This window comes from Triturus cristatus, chromosome 8 (assembly GCF_964204655.1).
Source record: "Triturus cristatus chromosome 8, aTriCri1.1, whole genome shotgun sequence".
Lineage (NCBI taxonomy): Eukaryota > Metazoa > Chordata > Amphibia > Caudata > Salamandridae > Triturus > Triturus cristatus.
Genome location: NC_140591.1, coordinates 998,086,498 through 998,104,167, shown reverse-complemented (window position 1 = coordinate 998,104,167; position 17,670 = coordinate 998,086,498). Strand labels below are relative to the sequence as shown.

The window sequence follows — 17,670 nt, the reverse complement described above, 5'->3', positions numbered from 1 at the left end:
CAAAACACAAAAACAACAATTGATGGACAGAATGCAGAACAATGTCATACATTCACCCCAGTACAGAGATCTGGGCCTAAATCCATCGTTCTTTTGCTCACCATGCCGTTCCAGTTTGAACCCAGCCATATGCAAATCAGTCTTGACCCTGTGCCTCATGGGAACAGTCCAGCCCGAACTGCAAAGCCAGGTCCTCCCTGGACTGGAAACAAGCATCCTAGGACCGGTTTCGGGGTTTCACCCCTCTTCAGCCAGGATAGCTTGATTCCAGTGGCATGGAGAGCAAGGGAACCAATAAACGAAGGGGGACCCCCAGTGGCGCGATAAAGAACCGGAAAAAAAGGGGTAAAGGCAAAATACTTCAAAAAGGGAACAAAACCGGTTCAATAATTATAAGCTGTTGCCTAATAAATAGGTCCTTGATAGGGCACAAGACACAACTGGAACAAGGATAGACACAACAAAGACCAAAGGTACTCAGAAGATTGTAGGTATAAAAATAGACCTAGTATATTTATTTTGCTTTTTTTTGTTTATAGAAAGTTTCATTTTTCAATTTATATAAATGTGTTTCATCATAGGACAGATATATAAACATATAATGCAAAAATTGCAATATAATAAATATACAATAATCAAAAACAAAGACAAAAGGAGTGCCCCGCTAGAAAACTTAACCATACATACATTCAGTCAAAACCACAATCATAACATCTAGACAAATAGTTGGTAAACACAAGTTATCCTTGGGTATTCGAGTGGATGAATTGGTTGTATCTCATCCAGAGGAAGCCAGATGGTACTTCAGAAAAAAGGGAAGGTCATCGAATCAAGCGCCAACGCGCGTTTCGGTATAGGGCCCGCAGGGGAGCCCCACCTTCATCAGGGCGTAGACCAAGGATAATAGGGGGCAAACACTCGATCTAAAAATTCAAACAAATATATATCATAAAGTAACAAACACTAATACATTCATCTATTAACAATGTAGATATTCAAACAACAGTTCTAAATTCTTTAATGTCCAGATCACTTGTCCAGTTATATCACTGGTAATTCACAAATAAATTGCTTCATATATATGGCCCAATGGGTCCGACAGTAGCATGAAAGAACAAATCACCACTAATAAATAAAGTGACCAAGTAAGAAAGTGAAAATCCATTCACCAAGGTAATGAGAATAAAACTCCAGTTAGATCAGGGCAAAAAGAAAAAAGAGATAATAAAAGAAAGATTAATACAGGAAAAAGGAAGCCATCCGCAAGAGTGGTGAAATCATAAACGAACATAAGTGCTGATGCCGAACAACCCACACATAAAAGGTAATACATACTAAAATAGAAGTTCAAGGAGGATCATGGATAATTCGCCTCCAGGCAACAGTAGTAAAACCAGAGTCCTATGGAACCGTGGGATAGGGCTCGCTATAGGCAAAAGTTTTCGTTTCTGATGAGAAACAGGGGTGGTAACGGTGTTTAAATCTTGTGCATCAAAGATCTACAGAAAGAATAAATTAACAAAGAATAAACCACCGACTGTATCGGTATCTGTAATGACAAGCTATTCGGATGGGGAGGCTGTATAAAAGGTAAAAAGGTAGAATGAAACTAGATAAGATGACCACCATACTTACGATGCAAGAGAATCCAATCAGAGCGCAAGCTCGGGATACTCCGAAGAAGGTCTTAAAAGACGGAACGTATCGAAGAGCAAGCAATGCAAAAAATCGACAAGTGACTAGCGGTCCATATTCACCATGATGTGGATATATATTGGTAAAGTTTCTGTAGAGAAGGATGAAAGAGCGGAGTCTAAGGCTGGGTCCCAAAAACAATGATGGATATCCCTGTCGCGCATATGGGTGCAGTGGGAGGGTAGAGATAATATAAAAGTGACCGAGTCCCATCGCAGCTAGCACGAGTGAGACCTCAATGTTAACACAGATCCCGTTTTAATAGGGACTAGGGTAGAGCTAAAGAGATGGAAACTCACATCAAGTTAACAACGGTAAAAGAAAGGGGGGGGGAGGGAGGGGGGGTGGGAAAAGGAGGGGAAGAAAAGGACCTGTAGATTCCTGGGATGCGGCATTGAAATGCGGTATAAGGTGAGTAAATAAGCATACGAATTCGACACTTACTGATTCCTAGATTAAGGAGTTCCCCAAATGTTCCGAGTAACAGGATCGGCGTCTCTGTCTCCTTGCCGGTGAATATGAGGCAGAGTCAGCCCTACTCAAGTACCTCTCGTCCACGGTCCGCCTGCCAATGAAAGCAGAGGAGGGAGGGAGCAAATTAGGTATCGACAGAGGACTTCTGTTTGAAGGCTGTCGGGACGGCGTCGGAAGTGAGGGCGCCATCTTGAAATTACAAAATCGGGAAATTGCCACATTGCACCGTGGATATGGGGAAGGTTTTCCGCACAAGTCATGGAATAACCCCAGATCGAAATGGATACAGTAAGGGCAAAAGGAATTCCATTGTATTACCGGTTGGCGAGTTTTAACCCCAAAAAGCACATCTGTACAATAAAGTACATAAAACCACCATGTAGGGACTCGGATCAGAAGGAGATGGATCCGCCAAGTATACTGTGGTATGACCTAATCCCAAAATTGGTCCAGGAAGGAAGAGAGGGAGAAAAATAATAAAAAACTGTAAAAAGTAAGAACAAAGGATAGATGTAAAAAACAATATAAGGAGAAAATGTTAAGAGTGAAAAAAGGCCATTACAGGGCTGGAATATATGACGCTCAGATCGTCACACTGCAGAGTAGGTGAACCCAAACTGAACATCCAAAAGGGGAGTTGTACCATTCCTAATGAACATTATAAGATGGCATTCTCCCATGAAATAATTTCATTAAGGCCATGTCGCACCGAGTCCAGATAAAAAATCCAGAATGTTTCCCTTTTCTTCCTGATGGAGGTGGGGTTTTTTCCAGGGGGGGAGTATATTTTTTCCAAGATCGTCCATTTCAGATCTGAATCCTTGTGATTCATGTCTATCCAGTGATTAACTAGTGGGGCAGATGTTTTCTTGATGCGAATATTGGATCTGTGTTCACAGATTCGCAATCTAATTTCCCGACTCGTTTCACCGATATAGGGAAGATCACAGGGGCAGAAGATGATGTATATCACATTGGAAGACCTACAGTTGGTCATTCCACGAAGCAAGATCGTCCGAGTGGTAGTTCGAATGGTGTTGCCTACCATGGCATGGGAACATGCTTGGCAAGTACCACAACGGTGGTTACCCTCCACAGGTTTGAGTCCAACAATGGCAGTTTGAACGGGTGCAGTATTGGTCATGATTTTACCTCTGATCAGCCAATTTTTTAAATTCTTGTTGCGCTTGAACGCAAATAGAGGTTTGGGAATACTGCTTCCATCGTTGCCGATGTTTAGCAGGTACCAAAGGGAATTGATGGTCTGTCTGATCCTATGGCTGATGTTGGAATGTTTGGTGACATATACCAACTTGTCAACCGGGTCTGGTTCCCTTCTTTCAAACATGGCTTCCCTGTTAAAGTATCGGGCTCTTTTAAAAGAGTCTTTGATGAGTTTGTGGGGGTAACCCCGTTTCAGAAATTTTGTTTTTAGAATGTCAGCTTCGGTGAGGAAGTCTTTCAAGTGAGAACAGTTTCTGCGGAGCCGTAGAAATTGGCTGAAAGGGATGCTATCCCGCTGGCTCCTTGGATGATAGCTGCCGTATAAAAGAAGAGTGTTCCGGGCAGTGGGCTTGGTGTATAAAGACACGGAGATTTTGTGATCCTGATGTTCAACCCATACATCTAGGAATTCAACCTTCAAGTTACTCGAATGCATTGTAAACTTGAGGTTGATGTCGGCCGCATTTAACCAGGCAACAAATTCTTCCAGGGATCTGTCGTCCCCACTCCAGACGAAAAAAATGTCGTCAATAAATCGTGACCAAGCTCGTACATTCTCATAGAATGGAGCCATGTTGTTGTAAATGTTAACCTGTTCAAATTTGCCCATATAGAGGCAAGCTACACTGGGCGCACAGGACGCCCCCATACTGACGCCCTGTATTTGATGGAAAAAGTCGCCATTGAATTCAAAATAATTGTCATTTAAGACAATCTCAAGACACTGGATGATAAAAGAAGAGTTGGTAATTCGATTATCATTATTGAGGATTTCTTCAACAGCCGTTAAAGCCCCCTCCTGAGGTATGTTTGTGTATAGGGCTTCAAGGTCCAATGTGACCAGCAGTTCCCTGTCAGGGTCAAAGGGGATGTTTTCGATCTTGGAGATAAAGTGGCCCGTATCTCTCACATACGATTCCAGTTCACCCACCAAGGGTTTCAAAAAGCAATCCACATATTTGGCTAGGGGTTCAAGGGCTGAACCAATCGTGGACACAATGGGTCGTAATGGAGGGTCCAGGGTGTTTTTGTGTGTCTTGGGTACCCCATAAATGATGGGTATTCGGGTGTAGCTGGGTGTAAGGTATTCTGCCTCTTTGGTGCAAATGAGTTCATGATCTATGGCATTGTTGACCAAGGATAGAATGCGGGCTTTGAGTTGGGTCTCAGGATTGCTTCTAATCCTTTTGTAGTGTGTGGAGAGCAAGGGACCCACGTCTGGACATACCCTTCCCACTCGGGGCGACAAATGCAAAAACAACAATTGATGGACAGAATGCAGAACAATGTCATACATTCACCCCAGTATAGAGATCTGGGCCTAAATCCATCGTTCTTTTGCTCACCATGCCGTTCCAGTTTAAACCCAGCCATATGCAAATCAGTCTTGACCCTGTGCCTCATGGGAACAGTCCAGCCCGAACTGCAAAGCCAGGTCCTCCCTGGACTGGAAACAAGCATCCTAGGACCGGTTTCGGGGTTTCACCCCTCTTCAGCCAGGATAGCTTGATTCCAGTGGCATGGAGAGCAAGGGACCCACGTCTGGGCATACCCTTCCCACTCGGGGCGACAAATGCAAAAACAACAATTGATGGACAGAATGCAGAACAATGTCATACATTCACTCCAGTACAGAGATCTGGGCCTAAATCCATCGTTTTTTTGCTCACCATGCCGTTCCAGTTTGAACCCAGCCATATGCAAATCAGTCTTGACCCTGTGCCTCATGGGAACAGTCCAGCCCGAACTGCAAAGCCAGGTCCTCCCTGGACTGGAAACAAGCATCCTAGGACGGGTTTTGGGGTTTCACCCCTCTTCAGCCAGGATAGCTTGATTCCAGTGGCATGGAGAGCAAGGGACCCACGTCTGGGCATACCCTTCCCACTCGGGGCGACAAATGCAAAAACAACAATTGATGGACAGAATGCAGAACAATGTCATACATTCACCCCAGTACAGAGATCTGGGCCTAAATCCATCGTTTTTTTGCTCACCATGCCGTTCCAGTTTGAACCCAGCCATATGCAAATCAGTCTTGACCCTGTGCCTCATGGGAACAGTCCAGCTCGAACTGCAAAGCCAGGTCCTCCCTGGACTGGAAACAAGCATCCTAGGACCGGTTTCGGGGTTTCACCCCTCTTCAGCCAGGATAGCTTGATTCCAGTGGCATGGAGAGCAAGGGACCCACGTCTGGGCATACCCTTCCCACTCGGGGCGACAAATGCAAAAACAACAATTGATGGACAGAACGCAGAACAATGTCATACATTCACCCCAGTACAGAGATCTGGGCCTAAATCCATCGTTTTTTTGCTCACCATGCCGTTCCAGTTTGAACCCAGCCATATGCAAATCAGTCTTGACCCTGTGCCTCATGGGAACAGTCCAGCCCGAACTGCAAAGCCAGGTCCTCCCTGGACTGGAAACAAGCATCCTAGGACCGGTTTCGGGGTTTCACCCCTCTTCAGCCAGGATAGCTTGATTCCAGTGGCATGGAGAGCAAGGGACCCACGTCTGGGCATACCCTTCCCACTCGGGGCGACAAATGCAAAAACAACAATTGATGGACAGAATGCAGAACAATGTCATACATTCACCCCAGTACAGAGATCTGGGCCTAAATCCATCGTTTTTTTGCTCACCATGCCGTTCCAGTTTGAACCCAGCCATATGCAAATCAGTCTTGACCCTGTGCCTCATGGGAACAGTCCAGCCCGAACTGCAAAGCCAGGTCCTCCCTGGACTGGAAACAAGCATCCTAGGACCGGTTTCGGGGTTTCACCCCTCTTCAGCCAGGATAGCTTGATTCCAGTGGCATGGAAAGCAAGGGACCCACGTCTGGGCACACCCTTCCCACTCGGGGCGACAAATGCAAAAACAACAATTGATGTACAGAATGCAGAACAATGTCATACATTCACCCCAGTACAGAGATCTGGGCCTAAATCCGTCGTTCTTTTGCTCACCATGCCGTTCCAGTTTGAACCCAGCCATATGCAAATCAGTCTTGACCCTGTGCCTCATGGGAACAGTCCAGCCCGAACTGCAAAGCCAGGTCCTCCCTGGACTGGAAACAAGCATCCTAGGACCGGTTTCGGGGTTTCACCCCTCTTCAGCCAGGATAGCTTGATTCCAGTGGCATGGAGAGCAAGGGACCCACGTCTGGGCATACCCTTCCCACTCGGGGCGACAAATGCAAAAACAACAATTGATGGACAGAATGCAGAACAATGTCATACATTCACCCCAGTACAGAGATCTGGGCCTAAATCCATCGTTTTTTTGCTCACCATGCCGTTCCAGTTTGAACCCAGCCATATGCAAATCAGTCTTGACCCTGTGCCTCATGGGAACAGTCCAGCCCGAACTGCAAAGGCAGGTCCTCCCTGGACTGGAAACAAGCATCCTAGGACCGGTTTCGGGGTTTCACCCCTCTTCAGCCAGGATAGCTTGATTCCAGTGGCAGGGAGAGCAAGGGACCCACGTCTGGGCATACCCTTCCCACTCGGGGCGACAAATGCAAAAACAACAATTGATGGACAGAATGCAGAACAATGTCATACATTCACCCCAGTATAGAGATCTGGGCCTAAATCCATCGTTCTTTTGCTCACCATGCCGTTCCATTTTGAACCCAGCCATATGCAAATCAGTCTTGACCCTGTGCCTCATGGGAACAGTCCAGCCCGAACTGCAAAGCCAGGTCCTCCCTGGACTGGAAACAAGCATCCTAGGACCGGTTTCGGGGTTTCACCCCTCTTCAGCCAGGATAGCTTGATTCCAGTGGCATGGAGAGCAAGGGACCCACGTCTGGGCATACCCTTCCCACTCGGGGCGACAAATGCAAAAACAACAATTGATGGACAGAATGCAGAACAATGTCATACATTCACCCCAGTACAGAGATCTGGGCCTAAATCCATCGTTTTTTTGCTCACCATGCCGTTCCAGTTTGAACCCAGCCATATGCAAATCAGTCTTGACCCTGTGCCTCATGGGAACAGTCCAGCCCGAACTGCAAAGCCAGGTCCTCCCTGGACTGGAAACAAGCTGTCACACAGAGGCGGGCTGGGACTTATCAAGCAATGACCAAAATGAAGTTCCCAAACCTAAAAAAAAAGCTGTTGATGGGGAGGGAAATGACACTGATCACCCTAGTGTATTCCCATCCTAAACTATTCTGCTTGGCATGCACACTGGCTCATGAAGAAAGGTGGAACAAACCTTTACTTGGAACATTGACCAGTCATGATGAGATCTACTGGGCTGAAGCTGCCCAAGTATCTGCTCCCATCTACCAGACAGGCCAAGACCATACTTCCAGGGTTGGGGCACCATATCCTGCACCAGCAGCAGGATGCCCATGTTTCATCTCCCTCGATAAGCTATCAGAAGCTCCAATCCATGACTCCACATTCCAGGTTAAAGATGAGTGGCAAAGGAAACAGTCCTGCTTCTACAAGACCTACCCATGTTCCTGATGCTTAATTGAAACCTTCCCTTCATACCACCCTCCTTATAAATTACACTGGGGTACAACCACACCGTCCCCGTAGCAGGCGCCAGCTGTGCAGCTCCGATACCTCTTTGGGCACATAGTACTAGCAGTATAACAGGAAGCCAGCACCGCATTCAACTGTAATAGCAGACAGGCTGGGTCCAGGGGAATATTTGGCCCATCGTAAAGCACGCCACAAGCAGAGACTAAGCTAAGGTAACCTAAGTTCCAGCATCATCACCTGCAGTGACAGGCCAGTACCCACCACCGACCAAAGACAAACTGGCCAAAGAAGACCAGACTTGCCCTAGTCCTGTTTCCGACCTTTAGGCAGGTCATAACTGGGGATCGAGAGCTGGGTACACCTAGGCCTGCAACACACCAGTCTGCCTATGTCTCTACTCCCAATTTGCACCCTTGATCACCAGCCACCATTCTTATATTGTACCACGAGGACATCACACCATGAGCAGTAAGGATCTGAGGATGAGGCCACAGAATTCTGCATCTTCAAAACATGTCTCCCTAGCCAGGCCGCCAAGTACCAGCACCACAGACATATTGTATGCATAGTGAGTGAACAGCCACTAAGCCACCTTGTGTCTTTTGTCTCCACTGCAGTGCCGCTTAAAACAGTTCATATTAGCATTGTAGCTTCTCTAGTCATTAGCAGTGATTGGGGGAGAAGTAGCAACCACAACCTGCTTCTTTTCATTAAGCTGACATTTTGATAGCATTGAGGTAAACGAGGGGCAGGAGTAATTTTGGTACCAGTGAACGAATATGTTGTACCTTTGCAATGCAAGTGGAAGGTTATCCCCCCTCCCCCACAGTGCAGAGGGATATTGTTTAGACCTTTTCTTAGAACCTGTATATATTATTTCGCCTTAGACCAAGACCTAGAATTGAATCAATAAATTACACAGACATTTAAAGGGGAAATGGCACAACGTTAAATAGGAGTAACTTGGATTAGAACCAGTTTATTAAAATATAGTCTGATTTAGGATTAAAATCCTTTTTTGTTACACTAATTATTATTAAATGTAGGAACAGGAAAATTCAGCAGACACAATAGGCATGGAAGGTCTTTTGCCCCCTCAATAAAAGAGAGAGAGGTAGATCTGCTGTGTCGAGATAGTGAGTTAGGAGAAACAAGGTCATTGTTTTTATTCCCTCACTTTCTCTTCAGGCAGTGTATGTGCTTTGTACTAGAAGTATAGCATAAGGCATACCTGTTTTGTGCTATAATAAAAATGTAATGAAATATTTTAATCTTCTTCAAAAATGTCTCTGGTTTTGTTTTTTGAGTTTTAGCTTCTCTGACACTGGCGGAAAATACTGACTACTCTCTATTGAGGATACTCTTTGTTGGGGCAGGGACCAGATGTTCACAGGGCCACCAAATAATTCCAGTTAAGTGGAGTTGTCTAGGATAAGGCCTTTTATGTCTCCTGCTCAGTGCCTTGCGTATCTAGCTGAGGGCTCAGATAAAGGGCCTTAGTTAGATTTCGGTGGATACAGACCATCACCAAAAAGAGGTGGATGTCCCTCCGACAACTTATGGGTACATCGATGTGAATAGCACTTTTAAAATACCGATAGGACACCGGCCACTTTTTGGCGGATGGTGTGTTTTGCCACACGCCAAGGTCCTACATTCTGACCACTCCACATGGAGTGTGAAGTAAACTTATAACCAGGGCACCAGTACTACAATAAGAAGTGGGGGGACGTTTACGTCACGACAGGAAGTGACGTCACGAAAGGTGGCTTGCACCATCAGACTCATTGCCTCCCCTTGCTCACCGATTGCATCAGAGAAGCCAGCGCGTGAGCAGCGTTCTGAATGAGCTCCGATCTCGCCCCAGAGAGGCCAAAGAGTGAATGTGTGGCTCCATTTGCTCCAGTTATCGAGCTCCCGGTAAAATAAGTGGGGGGACGCCATCCACCCGCGTGGTACCCCGACTCGAGCCCAGCTTGTAACACTGTTCCCCAGTTCTGTGTCCTGTAGGTTGTAAAGAAAGTAAGAGTGCACTGCCGTGGTGTGTCTGTGCATGCAATGAGGATGTCATTTTTGGTTCGGAATGCTCCAGCTCGACCTGATCAAAGACTACGGAGTTATCAGACTGTGCCTTAATCTAGTTGATAAGGTGATGAAGTAAAAGTATGCACACCCTTAATACAGTTGCCATCATCAAATAACTTGTTCTCCAGCACATGGATGACACCAGCAAAAATTGCACCAAGAAGGCAGTAGGCAAGCGAGCGGTTATGTAAGCGGCATTATGTCTTACTTACAATATTTATTTAATTTGAGTGGTTTTGAGCACTATCCAATGATGCAGATGTTCCACACCAGCCCTCGAGAGTTTTATCAACATTTACAATAAAAATGAGATTTATTATGAGTAATTTGAGTATATGATTTACTAGAAATGCGCTTGGTCCAAAACAGTTACATATTTTTTCTTTTCTAAAAGTTTTGCAGGAGCTGTTCAGAAAGAAGACACTAGCAAGAACAAAAATGATGTGCTGAATATTTTCTCTGTTGCTTCAGGTCATTTGTATGAACGTTTTTTAAGGTAATCAAAGCTCAGTCGGCTGAGGTGCAGAATGACCGTGCCTGTCCTTGTGTGCTTATCATTGTTTTAAAGAACACTATTACATGAAGCTCTCACTGTAAAAATATTTTGTATATCATTGCTCAGCAAAACATGCGGCTGAAGTCTCAATGAGTTAGCTATGGAGAAAAGCCAATGCATTTACACCTATATTTAGTTCAAATATTGTGAAAAGTAACATAAATGCATTTGTTGTTTAACTGTACCACATGCACTGTGACCTCCTTTCAAACCAGGTGAGTATTGTGTGTGTCATCTTGCAGTCTTATCAGATAGCAGCCAGTGCTTGGTCCTTCTCTTCCCCTCTGTGGCCTTTTATTGAAACAGTGCTGTCAGCAGATTTGGGGCTAGGCTACTGTTAATGTGGCTGGTGCTCAAAATTGAGATTTCAGCAGGCCCTTTGTGTGACACCAGCTGTCACATCCTAATCTTTTAAAAAACAAAAGGCAATTTACATTTTTGAAGTCAGACATTGCACCTACGTTTACTGTCCGCAGTATATTCATTTTAATTTAAAGCATGGAGTCAGGCGAAGCATTATCTTACTCCGTCTTGGGATACATCCTCTAAAATCATGCACCTTTAAGTGGTTTTCAAAGGAAAGAGCTAGTAGTTCTTGTGATCTGTGTAATGGCGGGGAGCAAGATTTGGAATATGTGTTATTTGTCTGTCCAAATCTGACTGTTGTAGAAGCTAGAATGAGGTTTATACAACCAATTCGAACAAAATGTAAAATTAATTCGGTTCAGGACCTGATTTCTCTATGTAAGGCACTGCCTAATGAATCTGTATGTAACAATATGTTTACATTTTTAAAATCTAGTTTAAATTTGTACTAGAATGACATTTTACTATTTTAAATGTAATTTTATTCCTTAAATATTTGTTGTTCTCAGTCGAGAACTAAGTCAAATAAACTTAAACTCAGCTGCACATGTTGCAGCGCAGTGGATGGTGTTGACTGCAGGATTGAATCCGTACATCCGTTGCCAGAGAATTCCTTACCGTAGACCAGCAGAAGCTGAGTGTTACCAGGAGGCAATTGTCCAGACCATTCCAGAGAAACTATTCAAATCACTGCAAATAAGTCTGGAGCCTAGTGTAACACCCTGGACCTCCTGTTAAAAAAAACATAAAGCATCAAACCTAATATAATCTGGAAAATGACTTGTAAAGTAGGTGAAAATGTCAAATATCGTTCAGTGGTTGCCTTATAAACAAAAAATAGCACATTTCTGATACAGGTAGAAACTGACAGTCGATAGGGGAAGAGTTAGTTCAAAGTCCTAGCCAAATTTAGAAATCTAGTGAAGCTCACATTCCATATTTATGTGACTGTAGTAGATTTTGGTTTGTAAAACAAAGAAAGGACCCATCATTGATTTCAAGCCAAACTTAATTCACAGGTACTATGAAGTCCTAAAGATGAGGGAGCCTTCTTCTGCACTAACTCTTTTCAACCAAAGGACATAACGTGAAGTTACTTACTTTTTGCTGTTTCAGGCTTTTTTGACAAAGTAGTAAATGTTCGGGTCCCATATTGGTTTCATACCAAGCTGACATGTGTAAACAACTGTTGGGCTCCGAATTGTCAGTGAATTACTGAGAACCGATTACAAGGAGGTAGCGGTGTTACTAACAACCACACCCATAAATCTTGACCCACCTTAGTGATATTATGTAGTATCACAAAAAGCAAATTGTATAATGTTAAAGGTTCCAAATCTTAGACACACTTTTGCCACCTAACAGTTTATTTAGTTACAATTATGGGTACAGCATAAAAACAGTACATCGCCTGAATGTAATTCTATTACATACGAGAAGTAAGGTAGCATTCCACTCAATTTTAAATATGTATAGGACTAGATTCTGAAAAATGGTACCACTTATGTTTATTTTTTGTTATAAAGAAGATCATAAAGATTATGAATGTACATACAACATTAATAATGTCATATACCATCTGCTTTGACCATGAGTTACGTAAAGTAACCCACTTTGGCATTATTCGTTAATAAAAATGATCAGTCATGCACCTCAATTTCAATACTATAACCGTTTTCCATTTCTTGAGCCTTGAAATAGTTCCAGGAGGATCTAAACATGTGTTGGTTATTTTCTTGCTACTCCACCCCACCACTCAAGGATACTTTGTGTCTATCTCAAGACATGAACAAGAGACAGTACAATAGCAAGGACATATTTGATCAAGGATCCATCACAATAGCACTGTTCAGGTTTATTAACTGTATAATGTCAGCGTTGGTTACATTGTCCTGAACTGTTGACCAAAGTAGAGGCAAGATGACATGACACTTAATGTTGTATATAGATGCATAGTATTTGATGCAATTGTTAACAATTAACAAGCTGTACAAATCTTCAGAATCTTGCTTTATGCATAGCCAAAAACTGAGTGGAGTGCCACCTTATTTCTTAGAAGTAATACTAAATAGTTTATTAGGAGTGGGCCTTTTAAAATGTAAGCTGGAGTCATATACGCAATGCAAAAAACACCTCTTCGAAACAACTTGGGTAATTGCTGATCAGTGTCTAACATATTCTAGTTAGCTGGACTTAAAAAAAGAATGCTCACTAGTGGGCTCCTGGAATATGTAGACCAACATGGCTTTATGGGTCTGCTTAAAGCAGGATTTAGACCCCTGCATGACTTAGGATCTGCACTTGTGGCAGTTGTTGGTGACATTTAGAAGGAGCCAAACATGGCAGGTGTTGGGTCCATTATCTGTTTCGATACAAACTCCCAACAGATCTTTCTTAGTCAACTAGTTAGTAGATAAAATTGGAGGATCACGTTATTTGTAAAGGATAGTACTCATGGCTCTGAAATTTTACTATTTGCATTGCCAGCACGGGATACAGGTCCTGAAGTCATAAAGGGCTTGGTAATGCCCCAGCTAATGTTTTTTTAATTTATTTTTAGCCCGTATTGAAGATATGCAGATGCTTTTGCTTGTCCCATTTCAACTACACTGAGGGCACCAGATAACTCTGAACCGATGGAGTAATGTATGCAAAGCACATTCCTTCATAACTTTCTTTATTTGATGACTCCTCCAATTTAGGTTTTTACTTTGGTGGTAGGCAGCCTGTTAAAACTAAATACATCAAAAACAGAGGCACTTATTGGCGCTTATCCAGACGTATAGATGTTGTGAAATGTAGCAGTGAATTATAAGACATTTTCCCAGACCAGGGGCCTTCAGAAGGACAGTGGGGAACCCAGCAAATAATATGTCATCTAGTGGTTTTAACGTGAAGTTTTCATGTTAATGTGGATGTTTGAACATGTAAAGAGCAATGGTTTACATGTGTGTTATTCCATAGGATTATGATGCTTTCCGTTCTACGGAATACCCAGACGCCAGTGAAATTCTGGTTTTTGAAAAACTACCTCTCTCCTACTTTTCAGGTAAGATTTGTTCTCCCTTATTTTCTTTTTTAGGTGTTTGTTTTTTACAGAGGATTTAGAATGTAAAATATTCAATTGTTAGTGGCGCACCTATATCTTCAGATTTGTATTGCAGAGAATAATTTGTCTTTAAAACAGATGTTTGACCCACATTTTCTCTTCTAAATTCTCTAGTATCGCGCTCCATCCATTCCTAAATAGAAAGTTTGTGCCACGTTTTGATTGGAACTGAAGGATGTGTCACAAATACATGTCAAAAGCCATACAAATACTCCACACTTGTGCCCTTGCCCTGTCTCTATGCATGTCATGCTCTGCCATTTCTTCTCTCTGCACCGCCAAAATACCTTTTTTGTCCATCAACACGTTGTTTTTCTCTGTTAGTTTTCAATATATATGTTACCCAAAGACTGCATAGTAACAGGACACATGAGGCCTTGATCAGGTAGATACCCTTCTCCACATATGAGTCATGGTGGGGCCAACTGCCACTCCGTGAATCGAAGGAAGCAATTGCTTGGTTTAAAAAGCATTTTATTTATTTTTCAACCAAACAATAAAGGCAAATATACAATGCACAAAAAAGAAAACCAAACTTTTGAGTCATATTGAGAAACTTGATCGAAAAAGAGGTAAACGGATAAGGATAGATGATCAGGAAACATTGTATTATAGTAGCTACTGTTCCAAAGCAAAAACATATGTCTGTATCAACAATGTGGATACGATATTAAATTTGTTATCAAACTCTTTATCAAATACAGCCATCATACCCGCTTCCTCCATTCACTCAAGGGTCTCTCCATAGTGACAGTATAATTTTCCATTTTCACTGGCACCCTGACCTTCATACATTGATTGTTTTTTCAAGATTTTACACTCATTTATCCCCATCTCCATTTTCCTACATTTGGGACATGTTCGCTACCCTGGTCACAGGATGTGTCTCTTCTGGCTACCATCAGTTCTTATCTATTTGAAAATTAGTTTAGACTTAAAAGATCACAACCATCTTTTGTACGCAGAATAGCCATTTTTTGTGGTAGTGTGTCAGTTAGTGCTAGAAGATACCGAAGTTCTAAGTGTGATGTGTCTCAGAAAGGACAGAGAACTTGGCATGCCCATGTGGTGTGAGGTTAAGTACGCTGTTTGATATGACAACAAAAACAAGTGGGGTCAACAGCCCTCCCCACGACGGAGACGCTCCCGGAATCCTCCCCCTTAGAGGACCGATTACTCACCGACTATCTCCACAAAAGAGCAACCTCCCTGACATATAAAAAAAATCATTAACAACCGACCGGACCCACTTGTCCAACTTAGGGAACTTTGGCAGTCTGACGTTGGAGATATGGACGATCCTGACTGGCGTGACGCGATAGCCTCGCCCAAAGAAGTAGCAATCTCCTCCAGACTACGACTGGTGCAGTTTAAAATACTACACAGGACCCATTACACATGGACGGTATTACACAAGATGGGAAGGGCCACGACCCAAGCTGTCTGCGCCTCTGCGGCAACATAGGTACCTATTATCACACCATATGGGAATGCCCCAAACTTGTGCCATACTGGGATGAAGTGGTAAGAGTAATAACAGACGTCACCGAGAAACAGGTTCCATTTGAGTCCCAGTGTTGTATCCTTAATATATGGGACCCGACAGATCTTACACACCCTGAACGCCTCTGGGCTACAACAGGCATGACAATAGCGAAGCGGAACATAGCGCACAAATGGGGAGTGGGGACAGTACCAACAATAACGCAATGGAGGAGAGACATGGATATGATCATGGTTTCAGAGATGGCCACATTTATACATAGGAAATGCCCTCGTAAATGGGCTAAGGTGTGGGGAAAGTGGAACGTGTACAGAGGGAATATTTGCTCCCTCCCAGAAGATGATAGTGACTCGGGTGAGGACATGTAGAGGTATAGACTTAACTGTGTATTAAGGCAGAAATGTGTAACAGCTGACTGTATAGAAATGATTGAGACTGTATAATACCGTATGCAGATCTGTATTATTGCATTATTAACTTTAATAAAAAGTTTGAAAAAAACAAACAAGTGGGGTCAGATGTGTGAGACCCCCAGTGATCAGCCTGGACCTTTGATTATGTAACCTGTTTAATATTTCAATCATTAATAGACTCATTGTAGGTCAGATGACCAAACACACATCTTGAGTTCTTGTTGGCATTATATCTTGGCACCACATACTCTTACCTCTTACCTAAACATTTAAACTTTAAACTCTTACCTCTGCTTGGTGGATCAGTGGTATTTGACTATTTCAGGTGGCTGTCAGGGCTCAAAGCTTGGGATGTGTTGGCTCCCATCTTAGCAGTGTATCATCAGTTGTGTCATGGACATTTTTTGAATAATGTTCTATAGCATCCATAGTGTGTTTAAATATTGTGTAGTTGTGTAGGCAAAAAGTCCATTTGAATATATGGAAAAATACTTTAATGGTTGCAAGAGAATTACAAGTATTTACAAATGCAATAGCTTTTACCTTGGTCAACCCTCTCCCCAAAACCTGGGCAATACAATAAAATGGCTATGGGTTTTAGAGAGATTAGCTAAACATGTACCCTAACACATCTGTAACATATGAGCACTAGCATTGGTACTTCTGTTCTCTTTGTGTGCCTGAACTTAAATGTATTGAAAATTATGTACATTTCCGCAAGGCCACCATCATACCATAAGGTTGCTCACAAATTGCCAGGTATTACCACCATTGTGCCCTGGCCAGCATTTTACCAGGGAATGCCACCACTGTGCCAGGGTGTCATGTTGCCAAGGAGCACCATCATTGTGCTAGGGCCAATATTTACCAAGAATTAACACCATTGTTCCAGGACCAGCCTGCTGCTAAGAATTACCACCTGTGTGCTAGGGTCAGCACGTTACCAGGGACTATCACCCTCGTGTCAGGCCCAGCATGGTGCCAGGAAGAACCACAGTTAGACTGGACCTGCATTCTTCCAGAAATTACCACTATTGTGCCCTGCATGTTGCCAGGTATTATCACCATTGTGTCAGAGTCGGCAGATCAATCAATCAATCATGGCTTAAAACACAGCTACTCACCCGTGAGGGTCTCAAGGCGCGCCGGGGGTTGCTGATCCATCTGCGCTATGGTGCTCAGTTAAAGAGCCAGGTCTTGAGCTCCTTCCTTAATTGGACCAGAGACTGGGATTGTCTGAGGTGCGTCGGCAGGGTGTTACAGGTCTTGGCAACAAGGTAGGAGAAGGATCTTTCTCCTGTCGTGTCTTGTGGATCCGAGACCCAGGAATTACCAACACTTTGCAGGTAAACCATTTCAGGGACATCGGCTGTGAGTAAAACACTTGCTCCTCATCTGCACACACAAGAGCCACACAGACATGCACTCATAGGCAGAGTGTCACAAACACACACTCAGTTTGAAAACTTGCCTTTCTTCCTGACTTCCGCTGCAGTGGTATTAGGGTGGGTCTGTTTTGTCTCTTCATTCCTGCGCTCTTTCGTTACCGATCAGGGGTTGGGCCTCAGACAGCGTGGGCGAAGGAGATGTGGGGAAGTGCAAATAAGTGTGCAGTGGGGAGGGCAAATAAGTGTCTTGGGGTGAGAAGAAATGTTGGGCGCAAACTGAACGTGGCAGGTTGAGTTGATGAAGACAATTGTTCAAGGCGAGAGCGGGTAAGCCTGGCAAGACAAGCGTAAAAC

At 43.5% G+C, this 17,670-nt stretch overlaps 1 protein-coding gene across 2 annotated transcripts in view; it reads left to right on the top strand.

Moving 5' to 3' along the window:
• Positions 1–17,670, top strand: part of UGGT2 (UDP-glucose glycoprotein glucosyltransferase 2) — a 1,472,699-nt gene that overhangs the window by 1,239,394 nt on the left and 215,635 nt on the right. For both annotated transcript variants that reach the window (XM_085622547.1, XM_085622546.1), the window contains 2 exons: positions 10,375–10,476; positions 13,867–13,951. In XM_085622547.1, coding sequence (XP_085478673.1) covers positions 10,375–10,476; positions 13,867–13,951 — 187 coding nt within the window. The remainder of the gene's footprint in view (positions 1–10,374; positions 10,477–13,866; positions 13,952–17,670) is intronic.